A 16,877-nucleotide genomic window follows, 5' to 3' on the forward strand; every position below is an offset into this window, starting at 1 on the left:
TTGGTTAAGCATCTGACTTCGGCTCGGGTCATGATCTCATGGCTCATTGAGTTTGAGCCCCACTTTGGGCTCTGTGCTGATAGCTCAGAGCCGAGAGCCTACTTCAGATTCTGTGTCTCCCTACCCTGCTTGCCTCTGTCTCTCTCAAAATAAATAAACTTAAAAAAAATTTTTCTAAGTGAAAAATAAAAAGTTGGAGGAACATTCTTGGCTTTTTTATTCGAGTTACTCATTCTCAGATAAGCTTTTAATTCATTCATTAAAAATGTACTGAGCACTTACTACATGTTACATACTCATAGAGGTGCTGGGGAGTGGTGATGAACCGATAGGTAAGATCATTCTCCAATTTTCAGTTTCCTCATCCATAATATGGATATAGAGTAATAGTATCCCCCGCATTAGCGCTGTGCTTGGTTCAGAGTAGGCACTCAACAAATGTTAGCTATTATAATTCACCAACTTTGTCCATTGTTGATCTAATTTAATCTATTTGATGATTTTGGTCTTTTAATTCTGCTCTTCTATCTATTCTTCCCAATCCACTTCCTGATGTTACTGCTCATTGTTAATATTATTAGGGTATTTGAAGTTTTGGAAAGAAGATATTATATGAAGTCAAAGCAAAGATGAAATTAAAGTGGTTAGGGTATATTTTTCAAATTAGGCTTTTATATACTTGAGTATTCTAAGATCTGAAGTTTATATTCATATAGATTTTTACTGATGATTATGTCCTGGCTTAAGTAAGATTGTGTTATAAGCTAGAAGCAACTAAAGAAAAACTTCTAAATTAAAAAAATATATATTAGATCTTGAACTGATTAAATAATAAACAACTAGAAACTCAATATTCTATTCCAATAATCTTGCCTTTTTTACAAACTGTGTATATGTAACATGTTATTTTATCTATGAGTAAGAGTATGTCTTCTCTCCATTCTACTCCACCCACTCATGTTCTCAGATGCTAATGGCTCGGTCTGATAAATGTACAGTTCATTCTAAGACCATACCATAAAAGTTATCATTAAGTTTCCAAACTTTACTTTCTGTGTAGACTGTGATCATAGCTTATAGCTTATTATATAAAAAATTATTTTAATGTTACGGTACTAAAAACAACTAGATTGTTCATATAGCTTGCAAAGTATTACTGAAAACTCACTGGAGTGACCCAATAATTACAGTAAGTGATATTTTTGGGTTAAGTTTATTTTCAAGTGTTTATTCAAAAACATAAAAGAAAACATTTCTATTTCCTTATTTTTCCCTTATAGCTTTTGAGAAGACTAAAACAATCATTCATATATTAGCATTAATAGTAAGCATCCCATCTATCTTACAGGTTTACATTGCATTTCAATACAGTTTTGTCCACTAATGATAATGTAAATTATTTTTATTATACATTCTGGGTAGGGTTAAAATAAATAACATAGGAATAATTTAACAAATCATTAGGGAAAAGCTACTATATTCCAGGTTTTGAGAACACATAAATAAATAAATGGTCCCTGCCTTTAAGAAGCTCACAGTCCTGGGGTGACTGGGTGGCTCAGTCAGTTGAGGATCTGACTCTTGATTTTGGCTCAGGTCATGATCTCACAGTTCATGAGATAGGGCCCCGCATTTGGCTTTGAGCTGACGGCATGGAGCCTGTTTGGGATTGTGTCTCTACCTCTCTCTCTCAAAATAAATAAACTAGGAAAAAAGAAAAAAAAAAAGAATCTCATAGTCCAAAGCGGCAGTGGGGGCAAGGGGGACAGACAAATAAGACTGACAATTTAATGTAGTAGACAGCTTTGAGAATGGTATGTACAAAGAACTATGGGAACCTTACTTAACGAGGGCCACTTAATCCAGAATGGTGTAATCTAGGGATGGTTTCCAGGTCCAGAGAATAAGTTTTACAAAAGAGTTTGCCAAGAAGAGAGTTAATGGTGGCTGAAAGGTATTCCTCTAAAAGGGATTGTCAACTAGTCCTAGAGAATGATGCCTGGTCTTTAAGGTTCCTTCCAACAGATCCTCACCTGCTTGATCCAACACAAGGAATCTGCATAGAGTAAGGCATCTTTCCAATATTGTGCCTATTTGTTAAATACTGGTTTCCCAGATTCTTATTTTTTGTGCCACAGAGCACAATTTAAGAAGAAAATGCCATACTGACTAAAATGTTTCACAGACACTTTTTACTATGGTGTTGACCACAGATTCAGAATGAACAATCTGGTATAGTGAGTACTATACCATCTACTTTTAAGAAAAAGAAAAACAAAAGTTAAAGATTCCTGGAAAGCTATAAATTTAAACAAGTCAGGTATATAGCGTACTCTAAAATAATACAGTTCTTCTCCTCCTCCTTTTTTTTTTTTTTCATGTTTTCTTTTCTTTTAAATGTGGGGAAAACAAAAAGGATCTAAGTCCCTTGCCTTGGTTATCTACAAGTAGTACACTAGGTGGTGCTGTAAGGCTGTTAGAAAGCGTTTGCCAAGAAAAACAGTGTGGCGGTGCTGATGGCTGTCCCTGAGAGCAGTTCCAGGTCTGTAGGCAAGTAATGGGTATCATGATCTCACAAGTTTCAGCCTTCCAGTCAGATTAATTTTAAACTAAATCACAAGTTTAGCTCATTTTAAAATGGGCTCAGTGTTTGACAATTCAATCTGATGCCACTGAAATGGACATTTCAAAGTTATCAAAATATACATTATATTCTACATTTCAACATGTTACTATTAATTTCATTTTAGGTAGTCTTCCTAATTATGTCTACTTCTAGTTATAAGCCTAGTTATGTCTACTACTTAATGAATCACTAATCAGTTTCTTCATATGGTTTCCTGAATTTTTGAATTACCATTAAGCAGGAAATACCAATCAAACTCGTTTGTCATTAGAGTACTGCAATATACTAATATAAATACATGAAGCAATACATTTAAAACACTCTATCAGTATAGTATTTCTTACATAAATAACATATCATGATTTTTCTGCATTACAGTAAAGCCAGAATTTTTATGAAAGTGCAGAATAAAAACAAAGCTGGACTTTTACAATATTTTCTTTTGAATGTTAAACATTAAAAAGGCGAACAAAAAAACAAACCTAAGAGTCATTTTAGTTTTAAACTCTCAAAGTTACAAGATGTGTTTGTAATTTTTCAGCTTATCTTTCCAGTTCTGCTTCTAGAATTTCCCCCCATGTATCTACATCCATTGGGTACATGATTTTTTCTGGTAGGCTAAGAGGAGAACATATGTTGCTGTATCTGCCACTTAGCCATTCATGTTTCACTTTACTCTTCTGGTAATTCCTCAGTAGTATTACCTGAAAGAGGTAAATCATCATTGTTAAAAAATGGAGTAGGTGGTTGGTCAGTGAGTTTGTTTAAAACTAGAGAAGCTGAATGACAGGGCTGAAAAGAAGATTAAATATTTATTTTGATATACACATCTACTATTACATTTGTGGTAAGCATATGTGCGTGGGTTAGGGGTGGGTGTGGGTGTGGGTGTACGTATATGTGTATACACACAGAGTGAGCCACAGAGTTTGCTGTGAGTTGTGGAAAAGGTGGAATGAAGTAGCTAACAGAGGAATATGCCTGAATTTAGTATTTAAAAAACGTAAAAGGATGGATGGGATGATGTGGTTTGCAGGAAAATACTAATTCAACTTCAAGGCCAAAAGCCAACACACTCTGTATGTCACTCTGTATATGAAATCCTACCTCTTCTGTGCAGAAGGCAGAGTTGGCTCAAACCTATCACCATATTGTCAAGAACACCACAGACTTCAAAGACTAAACTTACTCTCCAGGAATATCCACTTTCTAGATCATCGTCTACTTCTCTTTGGCACACAGCTCTTAAGGTCAAGCAATGAGGTTTCCATAAGGAGTCACTGTTTCTTACTGTGTAATTCCAGCTCCTGCAAGTTATGGAAGCCCTGCACAAACTCCGAATGTCCAGCTGACTGAAAATTTTAAAAGTGACTTCTGGAGGCAACAGTTCAACAAAGGTCTTTTGACTCTCTTTCTTTTCCTTCTCAGCATCCACAGAATTCAATTTTATGCCAGAAACTCTTGAATTATTGTTCCTCTTGAGGCTTTTCTGCATAGCTTGATGTTTTAGCAAATTATCCACATATGTAACCTAAAAGGCAAAGTTTAAACACGCTCAGTCTCTTCAGATCAGACTATAGAACCTACTCTGAGCCAGATATTTTCTGGGTATGATTACAAGAACCTTAACTTTCATGACTTGAGGTTTTCAATCTGTAAAATGGGGCCAATGATGCTCCTTTCCTGTGTGTTCTTACAAGGATTAACAGGGATAATGTGTAAACCATCTAGCTTCATCTAAATTGCACATAGGAGACACTCAACACATGTTACTTCCCTTTAAAAAATTTTTTTTTTTAAATTTTTTAGAGAGAGAGAGAAAACAGAGTGTGAGCAGGGGAGGGGCAGAGAGAGAGGGAGACACAGAATCAGAAGTAGGCTCCAGGCTCTGAGCTGCCAGCATATAGCCCGATGTGGGGCTTGAACCCACAAACCAGGAGATCGTGACCTGAGCCGAAGTTGTACGCTTAACTGACTGAGCCATGCAGGCGCTCCCTACTTCTCTTCTTTTTAAATGTTTTTGGTAAATGGGTTTGTTTCTAAACATTTATGTTTCTGCTCCCAAAGAACATTATCTAAAAAAGTGAAATGATACCTCACAAACTATACTTTGAGTTTAGTAGTAGAAATAACTATTGTGGGAACACGTTTGATTCCACGCATTTGCTGAAAATACTTTTGAAAATGTGTATGGTTCAATCTCTTGAACTCCTAAATACTTGTCTGTGGGAATTGATGCCTTGTCATTAAGTTCTTCATCTACAGTTTGTGATTTAACCACAACCCTGATGGACTTTTGTAGTTTATATGATAATTGTTATCTACTTGTACCTAATGGGTAGGTGCTCACAGTTGACACAGTGGAAAAGAGGTTGAAGTCCAGATTATAACAACACAAAGCCTCAAATTTTCAATTCAGTTATTAGATCAGTGTTTTAGAAATGGCCTCTTGAAGGTATCCTACATGCATAATTATGAATGAAGAACATTAGGTATTGAGGCCATAAAGCAACAGTAACCAGCAATTATAAACAATGTTTACAACTCAGTTAGGTATAGCATATAATTACAGACTGAAAGTCCAGTTTCGGCTAATTTACCTAAAGTGCATGGTCTAGGCTCCAAAATCAGTTGAAAGCATGAGCTATTTTTGCATATAAAGACAGCTCAGATTACTCAAAATCAGTTTACTCCATGTTGCACTTCCTTTTATAATGGGGGGGGGTGGGTTACAGTGCAGGAAGAAGGGTTTGCTAAATACTTCTTTTAACTCAGCTAATGATTCCCCTTTCTAAACATGCTACTTACCTATGTTTCTGCACTTCTCAAGGCCACAATTGCTCCCATTCGTTTGATTGTTTATGATCCAAATTAGCTATAGTAAGAATTTTAATGTCTGTGTTCAACAGACATTAGGACTTCCTCTCGAAGTTTTGGGGAAGTAAGAAAGCAAACTGATAGAAACAAGTTCATGAGTCAAGAGCAAACTTTTATCAGGAGCTCGTCTCTCTCAATATCAATACAAACTAAAGCCGAACTACTGTATTTCTGGGGGAAAAAAAATCTCACATTAATGTGGAGAACGTTACTGTTGCATTTAAACATTTGTTACTTCTCCCAGAATCTCATTGGGGAATAAAACGCGTCCTCTCGTTACAGTTCTTTCCCAGGAGGCAAACGAATTTTTGAGTTTAACAGCTGGGGGGTGCCTCGGTGAGGTTCCTAAATTCCCGCTAGGCATCTTCTTCTAAGGCCAGTTTTGCCTGGATACCTGGAAAACTATCCCTCTTCTGCCCATTCTTTATGAACCAAACTTTGCTGAATTATCTCTCGAGTTAGGGAAGAGCTCGCCCCCCCTTTCAGGTGTCACAGGAAGGGAGGGCTCGAGAGGCGGCGCAGACACACCCCGCAGGTAACTCCACATCCCATCTGAGTGCCCTCCTTGAGGATCTCGCGCAGTCTGCAGCTGCCCGAGTCCAAAGAACACGGAGCAATGACAAAAAAGCGACAATAACAACCGTCAGCACTGACTGTCACCGCAGCTCCAGGGGACTGAGCTGAGGCTGCGTCGTCCAGACGTCAGCGGGAACTCCTACCTCCAGGGCCGCGGTCGCTTCTCCAGCAAATTAAATCCTCCGGAATTCGAATCCTTCGCCATAGTCCCTCCAGTTCCGCCCACTGTAGTCCCGCCTTGCTGACTCGGACTTCGCACAGGCGTAGAGAGGCGCGCGCGTTGCCTTTTGGGAGTGGTAGTTTTATCTGGGCGTCTCAACTCAGCAAGAGAGGAGAAGGAGGGCGCCACAGACTACAAGGCCCGACATCCCCTGTGACGGGTGGGCGGTGAGAAAGCGGGGTGGTGGGGTGGTTAGCCGGGGCTTTTAAAAAATAATTTTGAGGCGGAGTGTTGGAGGAATCCCGGAGCGCGTCACTGGCCGGAGAGGAGAGGCGGGGCTCCTGCTGCGGCGCCAGAGCTCCTGCCGTGCCAGGCCTGGACACCCCCGAGCGGAGCTTGTGCTCCCCCTCCCCCTGTATTTTTCCGAGGGCCTGCCTAGGCCCTGTGCGTGTCCATGGAAGGCGGAAACGGCTTCGGGGACCGTCTCCTTGCCAAGGGGTGTAGTCTTCGCCGCCATGTCCGGGGGCTTCGAGCTGCAACCGCAGGACGGCGGCCCCCGGGTGGCCCTGGCGCCCGGGGAGACGGTGATCGGCCGCGGGCCGCTGCTGCGAGTAAGTGTGGCAGGGGGCTCGGCCGGGCCCGGAGAGCCGTGCGAGGTCCTGGCTGTCTCCTGAAGTCCCGTTTCTGGCTTCCCTACCACCCGGCCCTGCCTGTCTGGATTTTAGAAGCTAGGGAGCAGCACGGTTTTCAGTCAACTTTAAACAGCTCACAAACGTTTTATAGTGGTGCCCTTAATAAGCACTGATTTGTATGATCATTATAATCTTATCCAGGGGTCAGCAAACTATGGCCCTGGGTCCAAATCCAGGCTGTTTTTGTATGGAGCCATGTACTAAGGATGGTTCTTAAGTTTTAAAATGTGAAATGTAAACAAGCAAACAAAAAACCCTTTTAGAAAAGCCTTTTAGAAAGAACAGTTGGCCTAAGAGTTGAGGATATTGCCTCTTGGCCTGACAAGCCACAGTATTTACAGTAGAATTTGGCCCTTTACAGGAAAAGTTTGCCAACCCCTGATTTTCTCTTTCCTAGAATGATTTCTTTTAAGCTTTTGGCCTCTTGTGGGACTGTATGGGCCTTACTTTTATGGAATAGTCTTTTTCAGTAATATCAGCAGCTAACTCTTAAAGTAGAGTGTAGTGTTCCGGACATTGATCTAAGGACTTTACATGCCCCAACTTTTTAATCACTTCAAAATCCTAGGAATTAGGTGCTCTTATTATCTTCATTGTTCAGAAGAGAAAATTGAGCCATAGAGCGGTTATTTAAAGGGTGCAAATAAGCTTTTGGACATGTAGTGCCACTAAGCTATATATTCTCCACCCTCTTTGGGATGTTTAGGAGTTAGGAAATTTTCCTGTTGCATTCTTAAATTTTATAGATCTCTACCTAAAACAGATATATTATTTTTGTAACATTCAGCATATTTTGTTTAGTGCCCACTTTGCGCAGCACCTTTGCAGACGGTAGCACTGTGGGGTTACAAAGATGAATGAGATATAGGTCTCTGCCCTCTAGGAGTTTTCTCTTGGCCTCTGGAGACAAACCTGTGTCAGTGAGCTAATGCCAGCCAGTGAGGAGTGTGGACTGTTATCCTGGCTAGCCTCCAGTGTCTACATGGAACCATTGATATTATTAGCCTTAGGCTCCTTCTTGGCGCAGGAAAAGGAGTGGTACTTGGGGGTTCTGATGCAGAGGTCAGTCCTAATCGATGTGTATGTGTGTGTATACATATATGGATATGCAGTAAGGTTATTGAGACAGTTGAAGTTCACCTGGTATTTATTTTTTTTACTGGACAAGTAATTACTTAAATGTTTAAATAACATTGCTACTTTCCCCCATAGTTTGTTAGTTTACACAAACATTTGAATTTGAGAAAACTACCTGAGAGATTTGTTTCCTTCTTCCCTCCCTTCCTCCTTTCTCCATATATATTTAAATATATGTGTGTGTGTATACATATATATACATATGTGTGTGTCTATATATATATATATATATATATATGAAATTTAACAGAGTATGTGCTTCATCTAGAAACCTTATGTCTGTTCAAAAGTGAATTTTGATTTGCTTAACAAATTGTATCACCAATACAGAGTACTGTGTTTCTGGTTAAGGGTCGATGAATTTTAGGCCTGTGTTTTATAAACATGGCAACAGGTTGCAGACTCTCTCATTACTTGTAGCTTGATCTTTGTGTTACAGGCTTGCTGGTGTGAGATGAGCCTACTTGGTTCCTGTCTTCAAATAGTAAGGAGTAGAAAGTTAGTCTATCTGTTCAGAATTTTGCTTCTCCTTTTCGAATAATCATTCTGTGATGACATTCTCTTGCCAAGTTTGGCAGATATTAGAAGTGGTTATGAACAGTGTCCTAAGTGTGTTAAAGGAAAAATTTGAAGAACAAATCAGCTTGTGTTTTTTTAAAGATATTTTCTTTGCAGTGGTTAAAACTCAACATGAAGGTGCTATTTCAAACAGCAATTATTCCAGTGATGCTTTTTTTTGTAGTGTGAGAGAGCAAAGACTTACTTGAAGTGGGAAAACTCAGGATGTTCATTGTAAATTACTCATAATGTGATTATTAATCATTAACACTTAATGATTAATAATGATTTTTGAACTCATTTAACAGGTTATGTTTTTTTGGAGACAAGTTTCACAAGCGTTCATGGCCACACAAACATAAAGGTTTTTAATTCCAATGTGTAAAATGGGCTTGGTGGTGAAACAAATTGATGAGAATGCCTTTGTCTTTACAGTGGCAGGAGAGCACATATAGAGACCACTTATAGCTAACAGAGTACAGTGAAATTTAATGTTCTTGTGCCATTTACTTTAGTGGGAGTCATCAGGGAACCTGAGGTCTTGGTTACTTTACCAGGTTGTAATTGTGTTTTATGATCCATACCAGTTAAAGGTTTTACACCAAGATGAATCTCCATGGAATTATACTGGCTGAAGTCAGCCAATCCCAAAGGTTACATATTGTATGAATTCGTTTACATAACATTATTGCAATGACAAAATTGTAAACATGGAGAACAGATTAGTGGTTGCCAGGAGTTAAAAGAAGTGGAGAGGGGAGCAGAAGGAGACTGGTATGGCTATAACACAGCAACATGAGGATTTGTGTGGTGGTGGAAATATTCTGTATCTTGACTGTATCAATATTAGTATCCTGTTGTGATACTGTACTATAGTGTTACAAGATGTTACTGCTGGGCAAACTGGGGATATGGTACAAGAGATCTTTGTGTATTATATCTTCCAACTATATGTGAAACTATAATTTATCTTAAGTAAAAAATTTAACTTTAGTTAAGGTTTTACAGTATAGCATCTCAAGAGTACCTTTAGGCCAAATTATTTGCTTTACGGTTTTTCTCTAATTAAAGCTGATTATATATGCTTTTTAAAAAGCTGATTATACTCTTAAATGAAAATCACTGTTTTTGATTTCAAATTTCCCTTTTTCTGTTTTGATGGGGATTATATGACACATTCGTTTCTAATCTGTTTCCTCCAAGGAAAAAGGACAATGCCAGTTATCTAGTGAGTCTTCCTAATGGCAGGTGTAATAGAAGCTACTGCTTTAATTGAAAAGAGAAGAGGCCCTTGGTTGTGGGTGGGGATAGTCATGAGCTCTAATATAGACCTTCCCTGGTATCAGTTCACCATTTCTAAGAATGCTATAAGTGTCCTACAAAGTTTATACAAAAGTAGCCAGTAACCACTCCCTGGCCTGGCAACTCTGTATTGTTTGTGCCTTTTGCAGAATCTCACTGGCTTTTCTGGAACCTAGTCCTATCTGGTCCCTAGGGATGTGCCAAGCACTCCTAGCTGCTGGGTATCCCCTCCATCTCCTGCACCTTTTTAGTCTAGTACAGTGTCTGGCACATAGTAGGCCTTCAAAGGACATGATCTCTTCCTTTTCTGTGTCTCTGCTTCTCATTCTTCCAACCCTCAAAAAGAGCCTACTTGTAACTTAGGTTTGAAAAGGATATAGAATTTTGCAGTGAATTTAAGCATAACAAAGAAGCAACTGCTAAAGCTTTCAGAGCAACATTCATGATGGATTGAATGTTAGCATTTTTTTCTATTCCATTTCCTATTTCATTTTCATTTAGTGAATTCAGAAAATAGTTCAATATATACTGTAGTCAGAATGGAAGGATGAAAGAGAAACAAGTCATTACTCTCAAGAAACTTAGTTTCCTAGGTATGAGAGTCAGAGAAACAAGTAACTAAATAGCATTTGCAACCTCAAATGGGAACTGGAACCAGGCAGGCACCTGAGTGAATGAAATGGGACTGTGTAGGAAAAACAGTGCAAGGATGATGGTAAATAAATCACAGCAATGTCATAGATGACAGCTGCCTTAGTGTTGGGAAGGCCACAAGGAAAATGACCTGTAATGTGGTCCCCACCACTCACCCCCATGCCCACCTGGTAACAAAGTCCTATGGTTATTTTCAAGATTAGTAAGAAACATGAAAAAAAAAAAAAAGGAGAGTAGTAAGAAATCTGGATTTTTAGATATAACCCCCAACTTCTGAAAGGTCACATTTAATTAAAAATTTTGTTTCAGTACTATGAGCCAAACAGAAAAGGATGTTACATGATACAGAGAGGTATAGGAAGGAACCCACAGTTAAGATGAGGGGTTAGGGAAGGCTTCCTGACTCAGTGACATTGAGTTGACTTTGGAGTGTCAGAACAGTTAGCTGTTTGGTAGGTGGAGAGTGGGTGGTAGAGAGGGAAAGGCCCTTCAGGCTCAGTGTATGTATGATTTCCCGGGTCCGAGACAGAAAGTGTATGACCGATTGGATAATTGGGTAAGTGCTGACCAGGCTTGTGGGATAATCACATTACATCACTGATCCCCTTTTAACTTTTATGGACTTTGCTTTTACAGTATTTATTTTTCTTCTTTAAAATAGGCTTTATTTTTTCAGCAGTCTTAGGTTCATGGCAGAATTGAGTACAAAATACAGAGAGTTTTCATCTCTGTTCCTCACCCCACCTTTCTTCACTGTCGATATCTTGCACCACACTGGTATATCCAATGAACCTATATTGACTTGTCATTATCATTCAAAGTCCATGGTTTAGCACTAAGCTTCACTCCTGGTGCACATTGTGTGGGTTTTGACAAATGTGTAATGACACATATCAGGTATTGTAGTATTACACAGAATAGTTTCACTGCCTTAAAAATCCTCTATGCTCTTTCTGTTCTTTCTTCCTTTCCCAACCCCTTGCAACCTACCGAACTTTTTACTGTCTCCATAATTTACCTTTTCCAGCATATCATATAGTTGGAATTATACAGTATGTAAATATAGACTTTTTTAGGCTGACTTCTTTCACTTAGTAATGGTATTTAAGGTTCCTCCATGTCTTCTCATGGCTTTTTAATGATGGGTAATATTGCAATATCTGAATGTTCCACAGTTTATCCATTTACCTGCTGAAGGATATCTTGGTTACTTCCAAGTTGTGGCGGTTATGAATAAAGCTGTTACAACCATCCATGTGCAAGTTTTTATGTAGACATAAGTTTTCAGTTCATTTGGGTAAATACCAAGGAGCTCAATTGCTGGACCATATGTTAAGAGTGTGTTTAGTTTTGTAAAAAGCTGCCAACTGTCTTTCAATGTGGCTGTACCATTTTGCATCCCCACCACCCATGAATGATTTCCTGTTGTTCCGCAACTTCACCAGCATTTGGTGTTCTCAGTGTTTTGGGTTTTGGACATTATAATAGGTGCATAGTGAATTACTTTTCACATGTATGTATATTCCTGTATATTTTACATATATTTATTTCTAAATCAATCTCTCCAAATTATCTCCCACGTACTACTCAGCCTGAATATGCCATCTTCTCACATGCTTTTGTACCTCTCTCTATGTTCCTTCCACTGGTATTTTGATTCTTGTAGGTAGCATTTGGGTATCTGTATTTTTATTTACTTATTATTTTTTTAATGTTTTTTATTTTTGAGAGAGAGAGACAGAGTGTGAACTAGGAAGGGGCAGAGAGAGGGAGGCAGAATCTGAAGCAGGCTCCCACGGTGGGGCTCGAACTCACGAACCATGAGATCATGACCTGAGCCAAAGTCGGTTGCTTAACCGACTGAGCCACCCAGGCGTCCCTGGGTATCTGTATTTTTAAAAGCTCTGAAGATGATTCTGTTGTGAAATCAGAGTTGAAAACCACTTCTGGACACACTAAGAATGCTTGGCACAGAATAAGTCTTTTAAGAAATTTTTGCTGAACTGAATTTTATTGAGAAACTTTAATGTATCAAAGTCCCAAGTGGAGATTTCAACCCAGTTTTGTCTTCCTAAGCTCTGCTTATGTTTTTACTCATTATATTGTCTCTATTATGATGCCATCTATCACATCAATGGTGAGGATAATGTTCTTACGTTTGTATAGCATTCACTTCACAAGTAGCATTGCAAGCCAAGCAGGTTGGGTGAGTTGAAACCTCAGTGGCATTAAGTCAGCCCAGTTTTATCATATTGGCTGGCTATTCAGCAACCTTGAATTAGGAGCTCAGCAGGTATTGCATTTTACTTTTTAAAATCTAAGTGATCCATATTTCATCAGTATTGTGGATTAAATAGATAGTTGTGAGGTAACCTGATAGCCTAACTACTATTATACCATTGGTCTTATGGGAAAGTATTTCACAAGTTCAAAGACCATTTCACATCCAGTGTTTTGTTTTTTTTTTTTTTTAATTTTTTTTTTTTTTCAACGTTTATTTTATTTTTGGGACAGAGACAGAGCATGAACGGGGGAGGAGCAGAGTGAGAGGGAGACACAGAATCGGAAACAGGCTCCAGGCTCTGAGCCATCAGCCCAGAGCCCGACGCGGGGCTCGAACTCACAGACGGCGAGATCGTGACCTGGCTGAAGTCGGACGCTTAACCGACTGCGCCACCCAGGCGCCCCCACATCCAGTGTTTTAATAACCTTTTAAAGAGAGCTTACTGGAATCTCTCTAGAGAGCCTATATTTGTTTCCTCAAACTTGCCCTTTGTTAATATCAGAAAAATGAACTTCGGTACATTCCAAGTATGGTAACGTTAAACACCTTGTGTCAACTAACTTTTGCTCTTTTGAGGAATAAGATTGACTTATCTAATGTTTTGACAGAGTCTCAAGGTAGATTGAGCTCTGGGGAGTGCGTCTTGGATCTGGTAACTGGGAAGCACTCTAGATACGACACTTTTATGCTTCATCAACAGGTTTGTCAACAATGAGTCTGTTTAATTTGGGTCTTAATTTTAGGTTTTATGTACTTGCCACATATACACACAAAAGTTTGAGGAAGATATTTTATGCAAACTATGCCTAAAGTAGAGCCTATGCTTCTTTAGGTTTATGCATTTTCTCATGATATAGATTCAAATCTCCTACCAGATGGTTTTTTTTTTTAATTTTTCTCTACCATGGAAGTTTGAATTTGCCTATTTTTTATTTGTCTGTTGTTAATAGAGCAAACTAGACAATCTTGTGTGAAAGCACTGTAAGTTATTAAGCATTGTACAAGAAAAATTTTATTACCTTACCCTTTGGTGTCTTCTGTAATTCATCTTGGAAAAAAGCAAATCTTGCCTCTTCTCTGTTCTTGTGTTTATAGGAGCCAGGCTACATGGGGATATCGTATTTACGAGATACATTATACTTGCCTGTGATATTCAGAAATTTCTGTAGGAAAACATTTTAAGAAAAATGGACTGTTGTTGGTTTTTTAGTAAATATATATAGGCAAAAATGAAAGGTACCAGTCTATTCTATTTCAGGGTCCAGTAACTTTTCTGCTTTTATTTTATTCAGGTTTGTTTTTTATTTTTAGAATTTTGGAAATAATAAACAAATAGGTCAGAGACCTTGAGTCAAAACATCCAAGCATTTCTGTTAGTAGCGTAAGAAAATCTTCATTCTGTTTGACTTCAGTAGATGTCAAAAATAAATATTTGTCAAACAACTCACAAACAATTCTTTTATGTTTTCATGTCTTTATCTTTTCTTCTAGCACAAACTTCATGTCTTAAAAATGAGACATGAAGACAAGGCGAAAGGACTTGTCCTTATCAGGAAACATTCAATTCAGAACCAGAAAATCAAAGAGAAGGGATCCACATTGTATCAATACAAAAGACAGAGTCCTGTCCCCATTCAAGAAACCATATGAAGAATTCAAGTAAAAAACATTTGTTCTGTAGTGTCTGAAGAAGAATTTCTGTCATTTCAGCTGTTGTTAACAAAGGATAGGAGTGATTTCAGCATTACCCTGTAGCCTGCGTATGCTTCAGCTCCTGCTGTATGCTGTGCAGTTTTTTTAATTCTAAAAAAAATTCTTGTGCTTGAATGCACAGATTTGGTTAGCTTCTCTGTTTTCTACTATTCCTTCTCTGACTGGCTGAACATAAATAAATTTGTTATTAGATGTCCAGTATTGTTGAAGTAAAGGATATTAATCATAATTGCTTTTGGCTGCAGGTAACCGAGATGTGACAAATCAAATTGATTTTTCTTTTGTAAGAGAATCTCAGGGGCAGTCAGCCCGGGCTGTTGCAGATACTCAAGGAACCGGCTCTTCTGTGTTCCTCCTTGGTCATCCTTTGCACGTGATTCATGCCTGCAGTCGAGATGGCTGCTGTACTTTGAAGTGTCCCATTTAAGCAGGAAGAAAAGAGAAAGGCACAGGGCAAAAAAAGGTCCACTCCTTTCGAGCCTGTTCCTTGTTATCTTGAAGACAATAATCTTTCCAGAAGCTCCACTGTTTTAAAATGGAGATTTTGTTGTTTTGTTCAGGAATGGTGAAGCCAACAGATCATGGATGATTGCCACTGAAAAGATAATTTATTACTCACAGTTCCCAAGAGAAAGAAAGGCACACCATGCCACACAGGGCCACGTGAGATTGGTGGGAGGCAGAAGGCAGAGAGAGCTAGGGGAACTGCAGGAAAGCCTTTCTCACAACTTTCTTAGGAATGAATGGGCAAGGCAAGATAAACAGGTGTTGGGTGGTCTAGTTTTGAATAATTTTATGAGCTCTGAGCTGTATGGGCTGTCCCTAGTTGTCTGATGCCTAGTCCTGGGGTGATTAGCACAGCATAAGAGCCAGGTAAAGCCATAATCGGGGGTACAGACTTTAGATTGGTTATTTTGCATATGAAAAGTATACTTGCAGGTGAGTCATTTACTGTCTCTAAGAACCTGATAACCGTTGGGGTAGTCCTTCCTTAGTTCAAGGTGCCAGATATTAAAACATCAGATACGGAAACTAGAAAACGTCGTTAATACACACCCTCCCTCTCATATCCTTTCCTAGAACTTGTCGTTTGGCTATCCATAGCTACGAGGAGTTCTGGGCATTTGGATATTTTTAAATGGGTACCTTGTTGGCCTAAACAAAAGGAGAGTAAATATTAGTATGGAAGAAGAAATGAATAGCTATTGACCAAGCGACTAGTAGCATCTGGCGTACAATGTCACATGTGAAGAACTGGCATCTGAAAGCATAGGTGTAGTTTGGGGCTGCCAAGCTGGTTAGCTGGTGGAACGTGCGTCTCTTGGATCTCAGGGTTATGATTTCGAGCCCCACATTGGGTATAGAGATTACTTAAAATAATATCTAAAAAAAAATTAAAATCTTAAAAAAGGTGTGCCTCAAATCATAAGTTGCAAATTCAAATGCCTGCAGAGGCCAGGCATACACTAAAGAGTGAAAGGTGTTCAGTGGGAGATTGTAGGGGTGCTGAGCACTGTGGTGAGATTGAGGGTACATATACTTTTCAAAACTTGAGAGAAAAAACAGCCTGAATGATTTGTAGCCAATCGGCAACCAGTTTGTGGTACCCAGTCTCAAGCGAGGAAGTTAGAAAAATTTACTATAGAAAGAGTCTTATTAATTTTACTGAGATGACTGTAAATAAATTTTACTGAGATGGTGTATTTATGTCATTTAGCAATCATGTACTACATTTTCTAGGTAATTTGATAATAAACCTTTTAGGCACCAACATATTTGAAATTTTAACTATTTTTCCCTCAACTTTTCATTTTGAAAGATTTCAGACCTGCAGAAAAAGTTGAAAGAATAGTACAATGAACACTTAATATGTCTTTAGCAGATTAATTAATGGTAACATTTTGCCACATTTTCTTTATCTCTCATACACACACATATATATATATATATATTTGTTTTTTTCTCATATATGTATTGTTTTCTGAACCCTTCTGAAGGTACATTGTATGGATTTTGGCTCTTCATCCTTAAATATGTCAACATGTATCACCTAAGAGTAAGAACATTTTTATATAAAATGTATATATACATACATAAATATATATAAACTGTTATGTACATACATATAAACTTACCACACTTGAGAAATTTATAATTGTACAGTAAATTTTAATGGTCCTATATTTAATTTTACACAACTTTTCCAATAATGTCCATTTTTAGCATTTAAAAAAATTAGGATCCAATCAAACATTATCTTCTTTAATCTAGAACTATTCTGTCTTTCATGGCATTCAT

General features: G+C 38.4%; 2 protein-coding genes across 5 annotated transcripts in view; one reads left to right on the top strand and one right to left on the bottom strand.

The window, feature by feature from the left end:
• Window positions 1-1,194: 1,194 nt before the first annotated feature.
• Window positions 1,195-6,309, bottom strand: FBXO48 (F-box protein 48). 2 transcript variants are annotated; one of them, XM_047068799.1, is made up of 3 exons: window positions 6,223-6,309; window positions 3,816-4,157; window positions 1,195-3,330 (listed from the first exon to the last, which is right to left on the bottom strand). In XM_047068799.1, exons 2-3 carry the CDS (start codon window positions 4,119-4,121, stop codon window positions 3,169-3,171), a joined length of 468 nt encoding a protein of 155 aa, XP_046924755.1. In that variant the 5' UTR covers window positions 4,122-4,157; window positions 6,223-6,309; the 3' UTR covers window positions 1,195-3,168. The 2 variants fall into 2 exon arrangements, with proteins under 2 accessions (XP_046924755.1, XP_046924756.1); XM_047068800.1 differs by lacking the exon at window positions 6,223-6,309 and adding an exon at window positions 5,435-6,152.
• Window positions 6,310-6,537: 228 nt separating this feature from the next.
• Window positions 6,538-16,877, top strand: part of APLF (aprataxin and PNKP like factor) — a 90,911-nt gene continuing 80,571 nt past the window's right edge. For all 3 annotated transcript variants that reach the window (XM_047069432.1, XM_047069430.1, XM_047069433.1), the window contains exon 1: window positions 6,538-6,850. In XM_047069432.1, the coding sequence (XP_046925388.1) occupies window positions 6,755-6,850 (96 nt within the window). In that variant the 5' untranslated portion in view covers window positions 6,538-6,754. The remainder of the gene's footprint in view (window positions 6,851-16,877) is intronic.

The sequence above is a fragment of the Lynx rufus genome, unplaced genomic scaffold (assembly GCF_022079265.1).
Source record: "Lynx rufus isolate CCGP_SWC_20201006 ecotype Redwood Valley unplaced genomic scaffold, mLynRuf1.p SCAF_8, whole genome shotgun sequence".
In the NCBI taxonomy this organism is placed as follows: domain Eukaryota; kingdom Metazoa; phylum Chordata; class Mammalia; order Carnivora; family Felidae; genus Lynx; species Lynx rufus.

What these genes read in the sequence shown, in the direction of transcription:
- FBXO48 (XM_047068799.1), bottom strand. Translation starts at nt 4,121, where the DNA reads ATGCAGAAAAGCCTCAAGAGGAACAATAATTCAAGAGTTTCTGGCATA. An exon ending in AAAGTGGATATTCCTGGAGA is followed by an intron (nt 3,331 to 3,815) that starts GTAAGTTTAGTC and finishes TACCTCTTTCAG; the next exon opens with GTAATACTACTGAGGAATTA.